General features: G+C 38.1%; 1 protein-coding gene across 1 annotated transcript in view; it reads left to right on the plus strand.

The window, feature by feature from the left end:
- ZC3H6 (zinc finger CCCH-type containing 6) overlaps window positions 1–23,820 on the plus strand; it is a 64,694-nt gene that overhangs the window by 17,465 nt on the left and 23,409 nt on the right. Inside the window, exons 2-3 of the mRNA XM_032843930.1 lie at window positions 9,285–9,465; window positions 12,843–12,965. Of these exons, the coding sequence (XP_032699821.1) occupies window positions 9,285–9,465; window positions 12,843–12,965 (304 nt within the window). The remainder of the gene's footprint in view (window positions 1–9,284; window positions 9,466–12,842; window positions 12,966–23,820) is intronic.

The following is a 23,820-nucleotide window of genomic DNA, read 5'->3' on the forward strand; positions in this document are numbered from 1 at the left end:
TTCTCTCTTTGCCTGCCTCTCTGCCAACTTGTGATCTCTCTCTTTCTCTCTGTCAAATAAATAAATAAAATATTTTAAAAAAACATATCAATCATGGGAATGTTTATAACATTCATGGAGGGTCGCCTGAATGATAATAATTACTAATTTGTTGAATTGATAGTTTTCAGCCTTTTTTTTTGCTTCAACGCTGTTGTAGAAAAAACATTCCCATTCATACTGTGTGTATTTGAGGGAGAAATGTCAAGTTATTAGGTTCTCCAAATATGTTCCATTCTTCTAGATTCTTGCTTTTTTTTTTTTTTTAGGGTTTTATTTATTTATTTGAGAGAGAGAGATCACAAGTAGGCAGAGAGACAGGCAGAGAGAGAGGGGGAAGCAGGCTCCCCGCCAAGCAGAGAACCCAATGCGGGGCTCGATCGCAGGACCCTGAGATCATGACCTGAGCTGAAAGCAGAAGCTTAACACATTGAGCCACCCAGGTGCCCCTAGATTCTTGCTTGTTTATTGCAGTGACATCCTAACTGCTTTCTTGTATCTGTTTTATTTCCCCTTTAGGTCTTGTTTTTTTACTCTCAAAGTTATCTTCCAGAATGGAGATCTAATTACATCAGCTCCTCTCCTGGAAGCACTTTAGCGCTTTCTCATTTATATTAGAATAAACCCCAGACATGGTCAAAGCTCTGCATGATCTAGAACCACCCATCACTCCAGCATAATTTTAAACCAGCTTTCCCATTTTATTTATAATCCAGTGACCTTGGCATTGTCTCAGTTTCTGTCTCAGTTCTTCTGCACAGAAATTTTGCTTATCCTATTATCTCTGCCTGCCACAGATCCCTCTGCAACCCTTTATTTCTTAGGCTAGAACTCCTCACCCCAATTCATTCATGACTTCCTCAGGGAAAGCCTTCCAGGTGCTTCTGACAGATGACTTTCTCCTATTGGGTGCTCTCATAGCACTACTTGTATGGTTGTTACTTTATATTTATTTAAATGGTTCTTTCGTTGATGTCTGTCTCCCTCATCACTAGATTAAAAACTTCTTGAAAGAAGAAACCATGTCTTGTGGTGCCCATGCCCACTGAGCAGGTGGTGAATAAATACATGTTAAGTGAATGAATGCCTCCCCTTTTTTTGTTAGGAGGACAGAAAATTCTAATATACATATAGTTTTTGAGAATCTCTTCTCTTGATGTTATAGATTTCATCCCTACACTAAATCAGAATATCAGAGGAGTGGCTGGCTGGCTGGCTCAGTTGGTTGAGCATGTAACCCTTGGTCTTGGGGTTGTGAGTTCGAGCTCCAACCTGGGTGAAGAGATTACTTAAAAAAATAGAATCTTAAAAAAAGTCAGAACATCAGATAATTGCATACTTGGACAATATTATTTTTTTCTTATATAATTGCTTTTTCACAATTGGATTTTGGCAGCAAGCCCTGGTTCAAATTGGGGCATGCTGTAGGTGATATAAACTATTGCATTCGTTGTATGGACACTATTGAAAGTCATGTCCATTGTGTCCAGAATTGACAATTTTATCAGATAATATTGTCTTTATGAGGACTCAAGAGAAATTTCTTTCTGATCTCACTACTAGCAAAAACTGAACCTCTTTTGAGCAACTGGTCTGTTTTTGTCTTGGAAGCGCTGTTGTCTTAAACCAATCCTTGTTCCCTGAAGCTCAGAGCCAAATTTGCAGCTCACACATAAAAATTTGTCAAGGATTTCTGGCACACCCCTGTGTAAATTAATCTTGGTCTTAGCTTCACCTCAGTCTTAAGAATTTTAACATAGTTTATATATTGATCAACAAAAGGCTCTATAAATAGCATTCAAGGAATAATATAATTCACCCAAGATTTTTTTTTTTGAAGCTTAGTTAATCTGCTTGCTGGGTGAGAAATGAGTTCACTCTGTCTCTCCATGCTGAAAGTGGGAAAGATAAAGAGGAAAATAGAAGGTTTATTATATATTAGGAATTCTAGGTTTTATGTTCTGATTGGGTCATTTGGGAACTAGAAATTCTTCCTTTTGATTTTGTTCTGTCACAAAAAGCATAGAGATTGCTGTATAAAGAGTTCTGAGGTGGGATATGAAAGTGTCTGTTAGATTCAGAGATATAAGGTCAGCACTTTTGTTTTTTTTCTTTTTAGATCAGCACTTGTATATGCACATGCTGGGAACTTGGTAGAGTTTTATTTTAACAGTACCGCCTTAGTCCTACCCTTATAGAACAGCATGCTATTTATTCACTGCTGTATGGGTTATGATCTTTGTAGGAATTGTGATCAAAGGCCTTAGTATTTAGCCTGACTGAATATCAGAGTCCTTTTGTTTTCCTTCTGTTACCAAATGAGTATTTGTACCGTCTGATGAAATAAGAGCTGTGCAGAAGCATATATGACTCTGGAGACTAGGCACTGAAAGACTGTGAGACAAGAATAGCCATGACTAAATTATAAGAAGAGACTAGAAGGCTCTTTAGAGGGATGACCAAAGTAAGGGAATCTTACTTACTTCTGAGTCCACTTTTTTTTTTTTTTTTAAGATTTTAATTGAGTGACAGAGAGAGCGCGTGAGAGGGAGAGGCAGAGGGAGAGAGACAAGCAAGGACCCTGGATTCATGACTTGAGCCAAAGGCAGAAGCTTAACTGACAGAGCCTCCCAGGCGCCTCCTGCATCCACTTTTTTTTTTTTTTTTTTTTAAAGATTTTACTTAGGGCGCCTGGGTGGCTCAGTGGGTTGAACGTCTGCCTTCGGCTCAGGTCATGATCTCAGGGTCCTGGGATCGAGTCCCGCATCAGGCTCTCTGCTTGGCAGGGAGCCTGCTACCTCCTCTCTCTCTCTGCCTGCCTCTCTGCCTACTTGTGATTTCTCTCTGTCAAATAAATAAATCTTAAAAAAAAAGATTTTACTTATTTATTTGACAGACAGGCAGATCACAAGTAGGCAGAGAGGCAGGCAGAGTTAGAGGGAAGCAGGTTCCCTGCTGAGCAGAGAGCCTGATTCGGAACTCAATCCCAGACTCTGGGATCATGACCTGAGCCAAAGGCAGAGGCTTTAAACCCACTAAGCCACCCAGGTGCCCCTGTGTCCACTTTTGATAGCCAAGTTGTCTTGTCTTTTATTTGAATATAGATTGGTCAATTTTCCCTGTGATATTACTTCATGGGTAGAAGGAAGTATTAGCAGTAATTCATAATTTTTCTTGGCTTGCCAGCAAGAAATCTAGGGCTTATGCTATTATCTACAACTACTTAGATCAGTGACTTTGGTTTGTTGTAACTCTGGGGCTTTGCGGTATTATTTATCTTTTCGGTCAATGTTAATGACATATTTTGGATAACGTTTTCAAGTTATGTGACCTGTTCAGTTGAAAATAGATCCCCAATGATTCTAGTAAAAAGAATAACTGTTTTTTTCTCTGGGGAGATCAGTGTCCCTTCAGACACTCCCACAGAAGCATAGTCTCCTGAAGGACATGGGAAGGAAATATCTCAAATTGTCTAATTATTATATTTTTATATATAGTTATATGTATACACAAGTTAGGTTTTGATTAGACAAATATGAATAAACATGTTGATTCAGGAAATGTAGATTAGAAGGGTTACATATGTAAAAACAGAAGTAGAATTACTTGTAAAAAAAAAGTGAGAAAGGGACTCTTTGTTATCTCTGGGATCCTGATAACTTACATAGAGTTAAGGAAAATTTGGAAGGGTTGTCATAAGACTATGGAGGATGTTAGGCTAATTAAAATCTATAATTTTGCCCATAAATTTGTACCAAGTCTCATTCTTGAAGGAATTGTTTGAGTTGAGGCTTTTGCAAATTCTAAGATTGGCTTGAGAGTGAAACTTGCTATAGCTGTAGATAGTCAAAAAGGGATAACCCTTATTTCTGCAAACCAAATACATTCCAGAGGGTGTAAGAATGTATTGGATAAAGTTAAAGAGAAAAACACTTTGAGAGTTGTAGATATCTATCAGATTTTACCACTGGTAGTTTGTAAAAGAAATGTTTGCTGAAACAAGTAAGATGAGCCATCTAGCAAGCCACCTAGCCCAAGGTTCAGTTTGGGGATAAACATAAAATCACAAAAACTCATGTCAGGTAGCTCTTCCATGACTGGACAGCATTTTCCTTGAGAAGAAATAACGAGTTTGGGAGGTATAAGGTAGGGAGTTAGGTCAAGGCTTTTATCAAGAGGATCATACATAAGCTATATAAGGTGAGGGAAAAGATCAGAGTAGGCGTGGGCAAGCCTAGACCCAAGCAAGTTTTCCATTAGGCATGCTGACAAATTCAGCCAGTAAAATTCAGTTTATTATTTATATAGACAACAAATATAGGATCACCATGGTGTCAGCTCCTCGTGTCCATCGTCTTACTGGGTCACACTGAAACCAAAGAGGCCAAATAATCACAGGCAGCATGAGTGGTAGGGTACACTCTGAGGGTAGTGGGTAGGGTAGGTAGGGTAGTGGCTGAGGAACAGCGGCCGTACAAGGAGATATATGGAGGTGGGTTAAAAATAGCTATGTAGCAGCACCTCCCAAGACTGCCTCTATTTCCGTATTCTGGAGGCTCATGAGGCATTCTGCCAGGGCTGAGGTCAGCCTGCGGTTGAGCCTTACCGGTGTGAGCTAGGTGGATGATGAACTGGTTACCAGCGTATCAGTTCAGAGTAGTTTTCTACATTATCACAATAAAGGAGAAATGACAGGGTGATTTAGAACAAAAGCATGAAAAGAAAAGTGTTAAAAGCAGTAGTTTCAAAGTATCTAGGAAATTTGTGTTCTGTTGCTCTTAGGATAAGCAGTCTACTTCTATGAAGTCATCTGCTTCTGGGATGTAAAGACATCCTTGACATCACTTGATACCTTCTGAGAAATGTCTTTTTTCTGGTGATCATGTCAGCTTTTCCCAGGATGCTTGTATTTATGAGTAACATCTTTGTAATATCAACTATTAGGAGTACTTGTATAGTCTTTTATTGAGGCTTTTGTGTTTCTTCCAGAAGACTCAGTTTCTGATCTGTAGCTTGTAACAGGAGCGTTTAGGCAAGCATAAAGAAAAAGCAGAAACTACCTGTGGAGGTAAGACTGAATGGTTCAGGTTAAATTGATTTAATAACAATATCAGAATGGGGAAAAAAGTAGCGTCCTTGATGAAACAAATCAGTTTATAAGGGTTTAGTGAAATTTACCTCAGAATAAGAACGTGTCGTGATCAGTGAGGGCGTTGTACAACTCACTGGTTTTTAGGAAATTCAGAGTTGTGCCACATTACCACTATCTAATTTTAGAACCTTTTTTTTTTTTTTTAAATTTTAGAACATTTTCATCACTCCAAAAAGAAAACCCCCTGTGGCCATTGATAGTTACTCCACATTCCTCCCTCTGATCTATTTGTCAATCCCTAATCTACTTTCTGTCTCTAGGATTTGCCTAAAAGATAAATTCTTTTAAGAATAATTTTGTTGGTTAACTGAACAGTTATTTACATGTCCATAAACATGAATAGGCCTCTTCCTAAAAAGGACATAATCACTCTATTATTTTACATTAATGAAAAGTCTCCATATAGAATTGAACTGGGAGCTTCTCTTTTTGATTTATTAAATTTAAACAAGTATCTTGGGTTTAGTAAACAAAACAGCTTTCTTAATGGTGTTGAGCTAATTCAGAATCTAGAGAATGCTAAACACTCTTACTTATATTATCTATTCTGTTTTTTATTTTTCACAGACCTAGATTAGAATGTGATATTAGTAGGTGCTCAATCAAGATAGCTTTATTTTGTTTTGGTGGCGGAACTGGAATTAGAAGCCAGCTATCCTCCCTGGAATTCTCCTCTTCCATCATGCCATACATGCTTTCCATTTGTGCCCAAAAGATTTTTGTTCTTTTGGGTTTTTTAAAAAAGATTTTATTTATTTATTTGAGAGAGAATGAGTGAGAGAGAGAGAGAGAGAGAGCGAGAGCGAGCATGAGAAGGGGGTGCTTCAGAGGGAGAAGCAGACTCTCTGCAGAGCAGGGAGCCGGGACTTGATTCCAGGACTCCAGGATCATGACCTGAGCCGAAGGCTGTTGCTTAACCAACTGAGCCACCCAGGTGCCCCCAAAGCTGATTTTTGTAAAGCATTTATAAACAGTTCATGGAAATGGGGATCGATGTTCTTTTTTTTTTTTTTTTTTAAGATTTTATTTATTTGACAGAGAGAGATCACAAGTAGGCAGAGAGGCAGGCAGAGAGCGAGGGGGAAGCAGGCTCCCTGCTGGGCAGAGAGCTGGATATAGGGCTTGATCCCAGGACTCTGAGATCACGACCTGAGCTGAAGGCAGAGGCTTAACCCACTGAGCCACCCAGGCTCCCCATCGATGTTCTTTATTTGCTTTTTCTATCTTATTATTTGTAACCATACATAAATTCCCAAGTTTACATTTGTTATTGTGTGAATGCTGAAATGGTTAATAGGCTAAGGGAGAAGAAAGAAATGTAAAATATCTTTCATTGCTTTTTGTCGAATGACAAATATAAACACCCCATATTTCACAGTTAAAGAATTTATGTAAAGTAGGACATAAATTCATATGCAGCATTTTTAGCTCGAATACTTAGGTATTTAAATAGCTCCAGTCAAAATGATAAGTATGAATTAGTGATTTTAAGATATAAAAATATTTATGCTTTAAGGAGCTCATGTTGGAGGAGAAGGGTGGTAAAAGAAAGGGTGAATGCCCATAGGTTTTTTTGGTGCCTTTTAAATTTTGTTATGGTGTATGTATAGGCAGTAAAGTACGCAGTTCGAAAATGTACAACTTGATGAATTTTTACACATAAATATGTATGTATATATAATGATCACCACACAGATCAATGTGCAGAATATTTCAACACCCCGGAAGATTCCTTAGTACCCCTTTTTTGTCAGTTACAACCCTCCAAGAGGTAATTACTATTTTGACTTCTGTCACAATAGGTTAGTTTTGCCTCTTCTTGAAATGCATATAAATGGAATCAAACAGTACTCTCATGTCTAACTTCTTTTACTCATAATTGTGTCTATAAGATTTGTCCGTATTGCATGTAACAGTGGCTAATTTTTTTTGCCTTACAGCATTTCATTATATAAATAAAGCAAATTTATCCATTCACCTGTTGATGGTGATTTGGGTTGTTAACAATTTTTTACTATTATGACTAAAGCTGCAAAGAACATTCTTGTGCTTATCTTTTGATGAATATATGTACTCAGTTTTCTTGGAACTTCAGGTTTTATAGTGTTAGAAAAGTTCAGAACGTTTTTTGTTAAAACAGCCAGAATGCCAGCCCCGCCTCACAAGAAATTTTCAAGTCTGCCTGAATGGATATATATACCTCTTTGATTTTGTAATAGAAACTGGGGGAAAACAACATTGACTTCACAGCCAGTTTTGGGTGGTATCATGTGCCTGTTCTTCAATGCAGGAGTTACAGATATTATACATTCATTCATTCAGTGAACAGCAGGGAACCATCCTAGGGTTTAGAGATACAGCTATGAAAGACTCAATTGCATCCTACTTTCCTCAACCAATATGTTCATGTTATTTGAACATAATGCATAGAGTGTAGTGATAAAGAAATGAGAATTATTAGGAGTGTACTTCGGGTAAAGCATCTCAGCTAAACCTGGGTCATCAGTGGAAGCAGCTCAGAGGAAATGACAGCTGAACTGGGTCCAGTAGAATGAGCTGGAGTTAGCCAGATAAAGGAAGTGAAGGATAGGTGTTGAGAGGAGCAGGGCAATGAGAGTTTTTAAGGTGATGTTTAAAGCTTAGAGACATGAGAAATTGAAAGTAGCGGGGAACAGGGATTCAATTATAAAGTGCCTTTTGGTAATATCATGGAGGTCTGATGTCATCCTCACGTCAGAAGGGAATCACTGGTATCGTCCTTTTATTATGGAAAACTTCAAACACCTATACATCCCACAATCTGAGCGATTACCAACTCATGACCAATCTTGTTGATACCACTTCCTTTCTCCCCCAGTGGACAGTTCTGAAGCAAATTTGAGACAACACATCGTCATTGAGGATTTTAAGCAGGAGAATGACATCATCAGTTTTGCATTTTAGAAATCACGTATCTCTAGTAACTATTTTTTTAAAGATTTTATTTATTTATTTGACAGAGACACAATAAGAAAGGGAACACAAGCAGTGGGAATGAGAGAGAGAGAAGCAGGCTTCCTGCTGAACAGGGAGCCCAATGCAGGGCTGATCCCAGGACCCTGCAATCATGACCTAGCCAAAGGCAGGCGCTTAACAACTGAGCCACCCAGGCACCCACCCTAGCAACTTAAAAGTATCTTTACAATGCACACACCATCGTTTAGTTGCTTCTCATTTTTTTCCAGTCATACAGACATTTGTTTTTCTGTACTATTTATAGAAGTTTGCATTTTTTCAAAACTGTATGGAAACTTTAAATGCTAAACTTATTTTATATACTTAGATAGATCATTGTTTAATTTGTCTTTAAAATACTATTAATATTTTGGCTTCTATAAGTATAAAAGGGTCATAAGCAATATAAAAGTTTGTTTCTAGTTTGGTCTTCATTATAGCAAACATATTAGTATTTAGGAAGTGGAATTCAGTTCATGATTTTACTACCATTATTTTTTGCAGATTGAAGTTTAATTTTTTTTCAAGTTTAATTTATGATTCTTCTGTAGCTCAGATTTTGTTCCTTATCTACTTACTTGTTTTCTTATTAAAGTTTGATGGTGAGAATTAATACAGATTACTTTTATTTTAAAGCTAATTATAGTTGTTTATGTGACACTGTTAAAAATCCCTTCCTGTAGTGAGAATGTTTACTTACTGAAATGTTTTAGTTCAACCTTTTTTTAAAAGGTAATGTTTAGTAGATGGCAACTACTATAATACAATGGAATACCACCGCATTTATGCATGCATTCATTCATTTGGTAAGAGTCAGTGATCTTAATCCAAATCAGAGGTTGGGAAATTTTTGCCGCTAAGACTGGTTCTAACATTTTTGAAGGATTGTTCCCCAGGAATGGGGAAGAATGTGCAACAGAAATCATATTTGGCCTGTAAATATACTACTGGGCCCCTTTACAGGAAAAGTTTGCCATTCCTGATCTAAATGAATGTAACTTAAATTCTTGGCATCTGCTTTTTTTTTCTTTTGGAAATGTTCCTATAAGACTCATTTTTGAATAACATTTAAAAATAAAAATGTCATTGTTTTCTACAGAGAAGATGGCGAATTAGAAGATGGTGAAATAGATGATGCAGGACTTGAAGAAACACAAGAACAGGAAGCAAAAGAGGATGAAAAACAGAAAAATGAAAAAGCCTATAGAAAATCAAGGAAAAAACACAAGAAAGAAAGAGAGAAGAAAAAATCCAAAAGGAGGAAACGTGAAAAACATAAGGTTAGTTAGAATCTACTTTGAATTCTTTTAGCAAATTTGTATGAAATATAAAATACGAAAATCAGAAAGTATAAATAATTTCTTATTTTATTATAAAGCTTATTGATTAGAGGGACACCTGGGTGGCTCAGTTAGTTAAGTGTATGACTTTGGATTTCAGCTCAGGTCATGATCTTGGGGTGTGAGATTGAGCCCTGTGTCAGGCTCCTCACTGGGCATGGAGCCTGCTTAAGATTCTCTCTCTCCCTCTACTCCTCCACCCCCCAAAAAACAACTTGTTGATTAGATATTTTTACTTTTGTGATTAATAAATTTTCTGAACACAAAGATATGAATTATCCAAAGATTTAAAAATCAAGGTAACTTTTAATGCAAGTTAACATCTTTTTTTTTTTTTAAGATTTTATTTATTTATTTGTCAGAGAGAGAAAGCGTGCACAAGCAGGGGGATGAAGTATAAGTTATGAATATTTGGGGGATATTTTATGTCCCCCAAAACAGCAACTTTTATAAAGCAAGAACTATAGGAACTGCAGGAAGAAATAGGAATACACTAATAGCAGGAGATATACCAATATGCCTCTCTTAACCCAAAGAGATCAATCAAGTGGATGAAAAGGTGGTAAGGATACTAAAGAGAGATTAGGTAGTCAGGGTTCTCTGAATCCTGAGAATACATCTTCCTCTCATCTTTACGGCCATACAGTAGGCCTTATAAGCTCCAATTACTTGAATGGAGTGGAAATGTTACAAAGAGCAATTTCAAACTACAATACAATAAAATTAGATATTGCTAATAAAGTCTAAAAAACAAAATGTTTTTTTGCTTTTAATTCAAATACCTACTTTAAATAGCCTGTGAAACACAGGGGAAACATTAGAACTGCAGAAATTTGTGAAAATAATGATAAAATCTTGATGTGTAAGTACCAACAGATTATAACCAAAGCAGTTATCAGGAGAAAAATTATAGAGTATTGCAGTAATAAAAGCTAGAAAAGTAGGATATCAGAACAAATACAAAAAGTAAGGACTTTTTTTTTAAGATTTTATTTATTTATTTGACAGACGGATAGAGAGAAAGCGCAGGTAGGCAGAGGGGCAGGCAGAGGGAGAGGGAGATGCAGGCTCTCCACTGAGCAGGGAGCCCATGCGGGGCTTGATCCCAGGAACCCGGGATCATGACCTGAGCTGAAGGCAGCCGCTTAACTGACTGAGCCACCCAGGTGCCCTAAAAAGGAAGGACTTTTAATTAAGTCACAAGCAGGGTCGCCTGGGTGGCTCGGTGGGTTAGGCCTCTGCCTTTGGCTCGGGTTGTGATCTCGGGGTCCTGGGATCGAGCCCCGAATCGGGCTCTCTGCTCGGCGGTGAGCCTGCTTCCTCCTCTCTCTGCCTGCCTCTCTGCCTACTTGTGATCTCTCTCTTTCTCTGTCAAATAAATAAATGATAATAAAATCTTTAAAAAAAATTAAGTTACAAGCAGAACTTAATGAACTAGAATGAAAAACCAGTGGTTATTTAAAAAAAAAAAAAAGATCAGCAATATATATAAATCACTGTCCAAACTAATTAAGAAAAAGGGGGCACCTGGCTGGCTCAGTCGGTGGAACATGTGACTCTTCATCTTGGGGTGTGAGTTTGAGCTCCATGTTGGGTGTGGAGCTTACTTAAGAAAAAAGGAAAAGAAGGGAAAAGCACAAATGAAAGTCTGTATGTTGACTAAGAACTTTCAAAACCAGTAAGTCCCATCTCCTTTTTAACAGCCTTTCCTTTGTCTATCTTCTTTGGCAAATAAATACTTTCAACATTTTTCTTGAAAATCTTAACTAGATCACTTAGTTCACTAGACACATTTTCTGCTTTCCATGTTACTGAATGTAGCTGTTTTATTCACCTTTCTGCCATTGCATGATGAGGGTTTCTATTCTTACGATTTTTTTTAAAAGATTTTATTATTTGACAGACGGAGATCACAAGTAGGCAAAGAAGCAGGCAGAGAGAGAGGAGAAAGCAGGCTCCCTGCTTTCCCCACATTGGGCTGAGCAGAGAGCCCAATGTGGGGATCGATCCCAGGACCCTGGGACCATGACCCAAGCCAAAGGCAGAGGCTTTAACCCACTGAGCCACCCAGGTGCCCCTATTCTTCTGATTTTAATAAGATATCCCACTTCAAGTTGCCTCAAAGTTCAGAATTTTACTAACAATCATTCAAGGCAATTTATTTATTTATTTAGAGAGCACACACATGCACGAGTTGTGGGAGGGGCAGAGGGAGAGAGAAAATCCCAAGCCAACTCCCTGCTGAGCATGGAGCCTGACACAGGGCTCAGTCTTATGACCTAAGAAATCATAATCCAAGAGGAAACCAAGAGTTGGTTGCCCAACCCATTTTTTTAAATTATTATTACTATTTTTTGTATCTCTACACCCAATGTGAGGCTTGAACTCATGATCTGGAGATTGAGTTGCATACTCCACCAACTGAGCTAACCAGGTGCTCCTTATTTGAGGCAGTTTAGACTTTAGCTAATACTCTACTGAAAGTCCTTCCAGTTTCTATCCACTGCCTGTTTCCAAGATCCCTCCTACTTTTTAGATTTTTCTTATGGAAAAACAACATTTCCAGACACCAAAATCTTATTAGTTAACTGTTGCTGCACAGCATTACCCCAAACTTAGATACTTAAAAGAATAGAAATTTATTTCCCAGTTTCTATGGGTCAGGAATCTGGGTGCAGCTTTAACCAGGTGCTTCTGGCTCAGCTTTTCCCATGGGGTTGCCATCATCTCAAGGCTTGACGAAGGCAGGGTCCTTTTCCATGCTCACTCACATGGCTCTTGGCAGGTCTCAACTCCTCACCGTGTGGAATTCTCTACAGACTGCGTCAATGTCCTCATTATGTTATCTGGCTTCCCCCAAAGCAGGTGGACCATGAGTGAGAGAGAACAAGAGAAAGCACCCAAGATGAAAGCTGTAGTCTCTTTTATAACCTAATCTCAGAAGTGATATACCATATCTATACCTACTCTATTTACTAGCTATTTTTAATGTAGTCCAACTGCTAATTTCAGGTTAATAATTACTCTACTTTTTTGATATATATATTTTTAATTCAGTTGAGAGAGACAGAGACAATGAGAGAACAGGAGCAGAGAGAAGAGGGAGAAGGATTATGACCTGAGCCAAAGGCAGCTGCTTAACTGACTGAGCCACCCTGGTGCCCCTGGAACAAGGATTTTTGGGTTAATACTTCAGAACCTACTAGAGGATAATACAGTCTATGGTTGGCATTTCTGGCTGAAACAAGCCTGTCTAGTTACTAGTTAAATTTTTTCCCTTTTGCAAATATAACTATTTGTTTTTTCCTTTCTTTTAGCATAATTCTCCATCTAGTGATGATAGCTCAGACTACAGCCTTGATTCAGATGTTGAACATACAGAAAGTTCCCACAAAAAAAGAGCTGGTTTCTACAGGGATTATGACATTCCATTTTCTCAGGTATTGCCTTTTTAAAACAATTGTGATCAAATATACATACCATTTTAACCATTTTTTAACATACAGTTCGCTAAGTGTATTCACAATGTTGTGTAACTGTCACCATCTCTCTCTCTCATCATTTCATCATCCTATATAGAAGCTATGTACCCATTAAATGATAACACCTCACTTCCCCCTCCTGACCAGCCCCTGGTTACCACTATTCCACTTTGTCTCTATGAATTTGCCTACTCTATATTCATATAGGTGGGATAATACTGTATTTGTCTTTTTCTGTCTGGCTTATTTCATTTAGCATGATTTTTTGAAGGTTCATCTAACATGTATCAGAATTTCATTCCTTTTTAAGGCTAGATAATATTCCATTGTATATATGCCATATATTTTTTTTAATTTTATTTTTTATAAACATATATATTTTCCCCCCCAGGGGTACAGGTCTGTGAATCGCCAGGTTTACACACTTCACAGCACTCACCATAGCACATACCCTCCCCAATGTCCATAACCCCACCCCCCTCTCCCAACCCCCCTCCCCCCAGCAACCCTCAGTTTGTTTTGTGAGATTAAGAGTCACTTATGGTTTATCTCCCTCCCAATCCCATCTTGCTTCATTTACTCTTCTCCTACCCCCTTAACCCCCCATGTTGCATCTCCTCTCCCTCATATCAGGGAGATCATATGATAATTGTCTTTCTCCGATTGACTTATTTCACTAAGCATGATACCCTCTAGTTCCATCCACGTCGTCGCAAATGGCAAGATTTCATTTCTTTTGATGGCTGCATAGTATTCCATTGTGTATATATACCACCTCTTCTTTATCCATTCGTCTGTTGATGGACATCTAGGTTCTTTCCATAGTTTGGCTATTGTAGACATTGCTGCTATAAACATTCGGGTGCACGTGCCCCTTCGGATCACTACGTTTGTATCTTTAGGGTAAATACCCAGCAGTGCAATTGCTGGGTCATAGGGTAGTTCTATTTTCAACATTTTGAGGAACCTCCATGCTGTTTTCCAGAGTGGTTGCACCAGCTTGCATTCCCACCAACAGTGTAGGAGGGTTCCCCTTTCTCCGCATCCTTGCCAGCATCTGTCATTTCCTGACTTGTTGATTTTAGCCATTCTGACTGGTGTGAGGTGGTATCTCATTGTGGTTTTGATTTGTATTTCCCTGATGCCGAGTGATATGGAGCACTTTTTCATGTGTCTGTTGGCCATCTGGATGTCTTCTTTGCAGAAATGTCTGTTCATGTCCTCTGCCCATTTCTTGATTGGATTATTTGTTCTTTGGGTGTTGAGTTTGCTAAGTTCTTTATAGATTCTGGACACTAGCCCTTTATCTGCTATGTCGTTTGCAAATATCTTCTCCCATTCTGTCAGTTGCCTTTTGGTTTTGTTAACTGTTTCCTTTGCTGTGCAAAAGCTTTTGATCTTGATAAAATCCCAATAGTTCATTTTTGCCCTTGCTTCCCTTGCCTTTGGCGATGTTCCTAGGAAGATGTTGCTGCGGCTGAGGTCGAAGAGGTTGCTGCCTGTGTTCTCCTCAAGGATTTGGATGGATTCCTTTCTCACATTGAGGTCCTTCATCCATTTTGAGTCTATTTTCGTGTGTGGTGTAAGGAAATGATCCAATTTCATTTTTCTGCATGTGGCTATCCAGTTTTCCCAACACCATTTATTGAAGAGGCTGTCTTTTTTCCATTGGACATTCTTTCCTGCTTTGTCGAAGATTAGTTGACCATAGAGTTGAGGGTCTATTTCTGGGCTCTCTATTCTGTTCCATTGATCTATGTGTCTGTTTTTGTGCCAGTACCATGCTGTCTTGATGATGACAGCTTTGTAATAGAGCTTGAAGTCCGGGATTGTGATGCCACCAACTTTGGCTTTCTTTTTCAATATTCCTTTGGCTATTCGAGGTCTTTTCTGGTTCCATATAAATTTTAGGATTATTTGTTCCATTTCTTTGAAAAAAATGGATGGTACTTTGATAGGAATTGCATTAAATGTGTAGATTGCTTTAGGTAGCATAGACATTTTCACAATATTTATTCTTCCAATCCAGGAGCATGGAACATTTTTCCATTTCTTTGTGTCTTCCTCAATTTCTTTCAAGAGTACCTTATAGTTTTCTGTGTATAGATTCTTAGTCTCTTTGGTTAGGTTTATTCCTAAGTATCTTATAGTTTTGGGTGCAATTGTAAATGGGATTGACTCCTTAATTTCTCTTTCTTCTGTCTTGTTGGTGTAGAGAAATGCGACTGATTTCTGTGCATTGATTTTATATCCTGACACTTTACTGAATTCCTGTACAAGTTCTAGCAGTTTTGGAGTGGAGTCTTTTGGGTTTTCCACATATAGTATCATATCATCTGCAAAGAGTGATAGTTTGACTTCTTCTTTGCTGATTTGGATGCCTTTAATTTCTTTTTGTTGTCTGATTGTTGAGGCTAGGACTTCTAGTACTATGTTGAATAGCAGTGGTGATAACGGACATCCCTGCCGTGTTCCTGACCTTAGAGGAAAAGCTTTCAGTTTTTCTCCATTGAGAATGATATTTGCGATGGGTTTTTCATAGATGGCTTTGATAATATTGAGGTATGTGCCCTCTATCCCTACACTTTGAAGAGTCTTGATCAGGAAGGGATGCTGTACTTTGTCAAATGCTTTTTCAGCATCTATGGAGAGTATCATATGGTTCCTGTTCTTTCTTTTATTAATGTGTTGTATCACATTGGTTGATTTGCGGATGTTGAACCAACCTTGCAGCCCTGGAATAAATCCCACTTGGTCGTGGTGAATAATCTTTTTAATGTACTGTTGAATCCTATTGGCTAGTATTTTGGTGAGAATTTTTGCATCTGTGTTCATCAAGGATATTGGTCTGTAGTTATCTCTTTTGATGGGATCCTTGTCTGGTTTTGGGATCAAGGTGATGCTGGCCTCATAAAATGAGTTTGGAAGTTTTCCTTCCATTTCTATTTTTTGGAACAGTTTCAGGAGAATAGGAATTAGTTCTTCTTTAAATGTTTGGTAGAATTCCCCCGGAAAGCCATCTGGCCCTGGGCTTTTGTTTGTTTGGAGATTTTTGATGACTGTTTCAATCTCCTTACTGGTTATGGGTCTGTTCAGGCTTTCTGTTTCTTCCTGGTTCAGTTGTGGTAGTTTATATGTCTCTAGGAATGCATCCATTTCTTCCAGATTGTCAAATTTGTTGGCATAGAGTTGCTCATAATATGTTCTTATAATTGTCTGTATTTCTTTGGTGTTAGTTGTGATCTCTCCTCTTTCATTCATGATTTTATTTATTTGGGTCCTTTCTCTTTTCTTTTTGATAAGTCTGGCCAGGGGTTTATCAATCTTATTAATTCTTTCAAAAAACCAGCTCCTAGTTTCGTTGATTTGTTCTATTGTTTTTTTTTGGATTCTATTTCATTGATTTCTGCTCTGATCTTTATGATTTCTCTTCTCCTGCTGGGTTTAGGGTTTCTTTCTTGTTCTTTCTCCAGCTCCTTTAGGTGTAGGGTTAGGTTGTGTACCTGAGACCTTTCTTGTTTCTTGAGAAAGGCTTGTACCGCTATATATTTTCCTCTCAGGACTGCCTTTGTTGTGTCCCACAGATTTTGAACCGTTGTATTTTCATTATCATTTGTTTCCATGAATTTTTTCAATTCTTCTTTAATTTCCTGGTTGACCCATTCATTCTTTAGAAGGATGCTGTTTAGTCTCCATGTATTTGGGTTCTTTCCAAATTTCCTCTTGTGATTGAGTTCTAGCTTTAGAGCATTGTGGTCTGAAAATATGCAGGGAATGATCCCAATCTTTTGATACCGGTTGAGACCTGATTTAGGACCGAGGATGTGATCTATTCTGGAGAATGTTCCATGTGCACTAGAGAAGAATGTGTATTCTGTTGCTTTGGGATGAAATGTTCTGAATATATCTGTGATATCCATCTGGTCCAGCGTGTCATTTAAGGCCTTTATTTCCTTGTTGATCTTTTGCTTGGATGATCTGTCCATTTCAGTGAGTGGAGTGTTAAAGTCCCCTACTATTATTGTATTATTGTTGATGTGTTTCTTTGATTTTGTTATTAATTGGTTTATATAGTTGGCTGCTCCCATGTTAGGGGCATAGATATTTACAATTGTTAGATCTTCTTGTTGGACAGATCCTTTGAGTATGATATAGTGTCCTTCCTCATCTCTTATTATAGTCTTTGGCTTAAAATCTAATTGATCTGATATAAGGATTGCCACTCCTGCTTTCTTCTGATGTCCATTAGCATGGTAAATTCTTTTCCACCCCTTCACTTTAAATCTGAAGGTGTCTTCGGGTTTAAAATGAGTTTCTTGTAGGCAACATATAGATGGGTTTTGTTTTTTTATCCATTCTGATACCCTGTGTCTTTTGATTGGGGCATTTAGCCCATTAACATTCAGGGTAACTTTTGAGAGATGTGAATTTAGTGCCATTGTATTGCCTGTAAGGTGACTGTTATTGTATATTGTTTCTGTTCCTTTCTGATCTACTACTTTTAGGGTCTCTCTTTGCTTAGAGGACCCCTTTCAATATTTCCTGTAGAGCTGGCTTGGTGTTTGCAAATTCTTTCAGTTTTTGTTTGTCCTGGAAGCTTTTAATCTCTCCTTCTATTTTCAATGATAGCCTAGCTGGATATAGTATTCTTGGCTGCATGTTTTTCTCGTTTAGTACTCTGAATATATCATGCCAGCTCTTTCTGGCCTGCCAGGTCTCTGGATAAGTCTGCTGCCAATCTAATATTTTTACCATTGTATGTTACAGACTTCTTCTCCCGGGCTGCTTTCAGGATTTTCTCTTTGTCACTAAGACTTGTAAATTTTACTATTGGGTGACGGGGTGTGGACCTATTCTTATTGATTTTGAGGGGGGTTCTCTGAACCTCCTGGATTTTGATGGTTGTTCCCTTTGCCATATTGGGGAAATTCTCTCCAATAATTCTCTCCAATATACCTTCTGCTCCCCTCTCTCTTTCTTCTTCTTCTGGAATCCCAATTATTCTAATGTTGTTTCGTCTTATGGTGTCACTTATCTCTCGAATTCTGCCCTCGTGGTCCAGGAGCTATTTGTCCCTCTTTTGCTCAGCTTCTTTATTCTCTGTCATTTGGTCTTCTATATCGCTAATTCTTTCTTCTGCCTCATTTATCCTAGCAGTGAGAGCCTCCATTTTTGATTGCACCTCATTAATAGCTTTTTTGATTTCAACTTGATTAGATTTTAGTTCTTTTATTTCTCCAGAAAGGGCTTTTATATCTCCCGAGAGGGTTTCTCTAATATCTTCCATGCCTTTTTCGAGCCCAGCTAGAACCTTGAGAATCGTCATTCTGAACTCTAGATCTGACATATTACCAATGTCTGTATTGATTAGGTCCCTAGCCTTTGGTACTGCCTCTTGTTCTTTTTTTTGTGGTGAATTTTTCCACCTTGTCATTTTGTCCAGATAAGAGTATATGAAGGAACAAGTAAAATACTAAAATGTGGCAACAACCCCAGGAAAATATACTTTAGCCAAATCAGAAGAGATCCCAAATCGTGGGGGGGGGGGTTGGGGAAGGGGATAAAAAGAGGTTCAGAAAGAAAAAAAAGAAAAAAGAAACAGATAAAAAAAGAAAACCAATAATGAAAAAATATAAAAAGGAAAAAAAAATATATATATTAGATAAACTAGTTAAAAAACGTTAAAAAAGAAAAGGGTAAAAGTTAAAAAAATTTAGCAGAAGAAGAGAAATAAATTGAAAAAGAAAAAAAAATTAATTGCAAGGCTAAAGAATCATGGGGAGAAAGCCATGAGTTCCGTGCTTTGCTTTCTCCTCCTCTGGAAATCCTCTGCTTTCCTTGGTATTGAAACTGCACTCCTCGTAAGTGAACTTGGTCCTGGCTGGGTTTCTTGTTGATCTTCTGGGGGAGGGGCCTGTTGTGGTGATTCTCAAGTGTCTTTGCCCCAGGCGGAGTTGCACCGCCCTTACCAGGGACCGGGCTGAGTAATCTGCTCGGGTTTGCTTTCGGGAGCTTTTGTTCCCTGAGCGCTTTCCGTAGAGTTCCGGAGGACGGCAATGAAGTTGGCGGCCTCCTAGTCTCCGGCCCGGAGGAGCCGAGAGCCCGGGGCCCCACTCCTCAGTGCGCCCTCAGAGAACAGCGCCCAATTACTCCCATCACCGTGGCCTACGGCCGCGCTCCGAGCTGACCGAGCCTGCGACCGGTTCAAGGTAACCCCGAGCTGAGAGTCACTCCTCGGCTCTGTCTCTGTAGCCGGCTTCCCCGTTCTAATACCTGCAAGCTCTGTGACACTCAGACACCCCCGATCCTTCTGTGACCCTGCGGGACCTGAGGCCACACTGACCCCGCGTGGGCTTCACCCCGGTTAAGCCTCTGGAGCGATGTCTCTCAGCAGAACAGACTTTTAAAAGTCCTGATTTTGTGCTCCGGTGCTCTGAAGCTTGCCGGGAGCCGGCCCCACCCCCCGCGGTCTATCTTCCCGTCGCTTTGGATTCACTTCTCTGCCAGTCCTACCTTTCAGAAAGTGGTTGATTTTCTGTTTCTAGAATTGCTGTTCTTCTTCTCTTCGATCTCCCGTTGGATTTGTAGGTGTTTGCAATCTTTAGATAAGCTATCTAGCTGATCTCCCGCAACCTGAAGTAGTCTCAGCCTGCTACTTCTCCGCCATCTTGACTCCTCCCCTATGCCATATTTTGTGTGTTCCTCTGTTGTTGGACAGATGGACTGCTTCCACCCTTTGGCTGTTGTGAATAATGCTGCTTTATGAACATGGGTGGATGATATTTCTTCGAGACCCTCCTTTCAGTGCCTTGGAAGAAACACCTAAGAGTGGAATTGCTGGATCATATAGTAATTCTGTGTTTAATTTTCTGAGGAACCACCATAATGTTTCTCATAACAGCTGCACCATTTTCATTCCCACCACCAGAATACATGAGGTTTTCCAGTTTATCCACATCCTCGCCAAACTTTTATTTTCTGAGTGGTTGTTGTTTTTGTTTTTATTTTTGCTTTGTGTTGCTTTCGGTTTTATTTTATTATTATTTTTTTTATAATGGTCTTCCTAATGTGCGTGAAATGACCTCTCGTTGTGATTTTGAGGTATTGCCTTTTTTTTTTTTAAGATTTTATTTTATTTATTTATTTATTTATTTATTTATTATTATCCCAGGACCCTGGGATCATGACCTGAGCTGAAGGCAAACACTTAACCAACTGAGCAACCCATGCGCCCCTGAGGTATTGCCTTTTAAGGGGAAAAATAAAATTTTCAGTTTTATTCTTTGCCTTCTGATATTTTGAAAAAATGTTTTATATTTTTCAATATAGAAAAAGAAACATGCAGATGGATGCCATAAATTTTAGATCTTTGGAAATCATACATAATATATTAGATTGCTAGGTCTATCATAACAAAATACTACAGACTAGTGGTTTAAACAACAAAGTTTATTTTCTAGTACTCTGGAGGATAGAAGTGCCAGATCAAGATTCTAGCAGGGATGGTGTCCTCTGAGGACCATAAGGGAAAGATCTGTTAGCCCTTTCTCCCTGGCTTGTAGATGGCAACTATTTTTCTCCTTTGTCCTTAAATGGTCATTCTGCTGTGCATGCACTCCCTTAGGGTCTCTGTGTGTCAAATTTCCTCTTATAAGGACATGAGTCAGGTTAGATCAGGGCCCACTCTAGCAACCTCATTTTAACTTAATCACCTCTTTAAAGGCCCAGTCTCCAAATACAGCCACATTCTGAGGTATGGAGGGGTTAGGGCTTTCACATGAATTTTGTGACATCTATCTCTTTAAGTGCAAAAATTATTTGAAATGTTTTAAATAGAAAAGAACATGATATACTTTATATCTTTGTCAGGCATATTGTCCTGTATGAACAGTCTTCAATATAAATTGTATTTTGTGCTAGAAAAATCATGATGCTCTCAGGAACACTGGGGAGTATTCAGATCAATGTTCACTTATCTGAAAAACCACAGATTTTCTGAGTTCTGATTTCTGCCAATCTGTCAATATCCTTGTCTACAGAGTTCTATTCTTTTTCCTAATTTGATGTTCCTAATCTCTTGTGAGCTTAGAAGACAAAATACTGTGTGTATTAGTGTTCTTTCATTGCCTTCTGTTTCTTTATTCCCTTCTTTATAGTTGAGGTTGCTCAGTATTTATTGAATAAATGATGTTTATTTTAATATCTTAAAATTTGAAAAGAATTCTACTCTTAATAGTTTTATCGAGTTAGGTGAATGGATCTGTATATTCAGTGTCTGCTGATTCTGGAGTAAATGGAGCTTCCATTTCTCAGAACAGTGTAACAGTCATTAGAATTATTTTTATCGCTAATGACAAAATTTTTAAGTATATCAAACACTGATTTGATACCTAAATTTCATCATTTGCAGGTAGACTTATTTTTTTAGAAATCATCAAAAGTTGTTTAGAGACTATTCCAAACAATGAAAAAATGCTCAGAATGATTGTTACTGTTTCAGATAGCAAAGCATTTGAAAGTATCAAATAGTGAGATTTATAAGCTCTTGATTCATAAACTGTCACCAAAAATTATTCCAGAAAAGGAAGTATAGAATATTTTAAAACAGTGGCACAAGTATTTTAATAAATATATAGCCTTCTATGGGGGCTACTCTGGAGGATAAAATCAATTTGTATGTATAAACAACATTACATTTGTTTTAACTGACTCGTATTTCCTCAAACATTATAGTTATTTATTATCATTATATTATTATATATCCCTACAAATACAGTGTGATTATTTTTGTTTCAAAAATTCAGCTAAAGAAATCAAGAAAAGAAAAAGGATGATATTTTATATTTATCCACATTTAACTTCCAGTGCTCTTTGTTCCTTTGAATTTCAATCTGGTATCAATTTTTTTAAATATAAAAACTTAGTCTTTATTTAGCATTGTTTGTGGTGCAGTTTCACTATCAATAAAATCTCTTAGCTTTTAAATGTGGGGAAATTGTTTCACTGTTATTTTTAATAACTTTTAATTTTGTCATAATGACTTGTAAAAAAGTTCCAAGAATGGTGCAAAGAACTCCTGTATATCTTTCACCCAGATTTCCAGAATGTTAACATTTTACTGCATATGCTTTGTTTTATCCTTTACCTTTCTTTTCTTTTCTTCTCATTAGAGGCTCTAATTTGCCCTTAAGCCCATCCATTAAGTTCTTAATTCCAGTGTTCGTATTTTCAAATCTAGAAATTTGATTTTTTTTTTTCAAATCGTCAGGGTAATTTCATAGTTCCCAGTTTGCTGCTAAAATTCTCATGTCTTTACTTGAAAATAACAAGCACAGATATTTTAAAATCCGTGTCACATGAATTTCAATATCTGGAGCCTATTTCTTTTTTGTTTGTTTGTTTTTCTAAGATTTTATTTATTTATTTGACAGAGACACAGAGAGAGAAAAGCACAAGTAGGCTGAGTGGCAGATAGAGGGAGAGGGAGAAGCAGACTCCCTGTACGGAGCAGGGAGCCCAATGCAGGGCTCAATCCCAGGACCCTGGGATCATGACCTGAGCCGAAGGCAGCCGCTTAACTGAGTGAGCCACCCAGGCACCCCTGGAGTCTGTTTCTATTACTGGATGCTTTTCACTGTTCTTGTTGCTGATCTTGTCTCCTCAAACGACTGCATTTTTTGTTTGCTTTTGTATTGTGTACTGAGCATTGTGTTTGCAAAATATGGTGCATTTTGTAGAAATAATTTGAGGCCTGGGATGATATTCATTTCCTCCAGAGAAGATTCTTACTTGCTGTGACAAATTTTTAGTGACCCTTACAAACTTAATTAAGAACTTCAGGGTTTGAAACTCTTCTTGGCCACCCAGATGATAGGTTGGACTGTAGCCTCCGATCCACATTTTGAGAATGACCCAAAATTGGTGGATGGGGATTACAAAGGATTCTACTTTTTCTAGACTCTGGATTTCTTCTTTTGTTTCCATAGATTAAAGGGGTAGTCACGAGTGCTCTCTTGAACCTTTCAGCTGATTTTTCATCAGACTGATGCTTTCAGAGCAAAAACTGCTCCAGATACTGTTCATTTCTCACGATTTTCATCTACTCCACAGATATTAATGGTCCAGTAATCCCTAACACATTTGATAGCTCTCCGATGTTTATACTGGATCTAAAAAATATGGTGTCTATCTTTTCTGCATTTTTTAGGAGGAGAACTGATCTGAATTTATTTAGTCTGCTAGGAGAAAGAAAGTTCAGTACCATTTCCTCCACGTCTGTTTTAGAGTTGACTCACTGAGATTAGAAAATACCCTAAGTACATTGTAAAAATTCTGTTTTCCTAGTTAACAAATGTCTGCTGTATACCTTCTATAATTTAGGCCAAAAATAGAATATCGTATTAACATCTAGCTTTTAAACTTGAGTTAGTGTATCTTCCCTTTTCCTCATCCTTGTTCAAGGCCTCCCATTCCCTTATTTCATGTTTACAGTGATTGTCATGGGACCAGTTTCCATTTTACAGAAAGCCAGTCTACCCTGCAGACATTCTAACCAGGAGTATAGCCCAATAGTCAGTCAGCAAAGTAATTGGGGAAACTGTATCCTTTGGTAGAAGTTACAGACTTTTTCGTTTTTGTTATCTTCTTGCAGGAAGACTTTAAGAAATACTTGCTAGATCCTTGCTGATAGATGTATTTTGTTCATTCCAAATGATGAACATTTGAAGTATAAGGAGATAGTCTCCTAGAGACCTGGGGCTGCTCTTGTAATTTCATCCTTTTAGTGCTTCGTGGCGCATTAGCACTGCATGGG

The sequence above is a fragment of the Lontra canadensis genome, unplaced genomic scaffold (assembly GCF_010015895.1).
Source record: "Lontra canadensis isolate GAN:19392208 unplaced genomic scaffold, GSC_riverotter_1.0 scaffold144, whole genome shotgun sequence".
NCBI classification, from domain to species: domain Eukaryota; kingdom Metazoa; phylum Chordata; class Mammalia; order Carnivora; family Mustelidae; genus Lontra; species Lontra canadensis.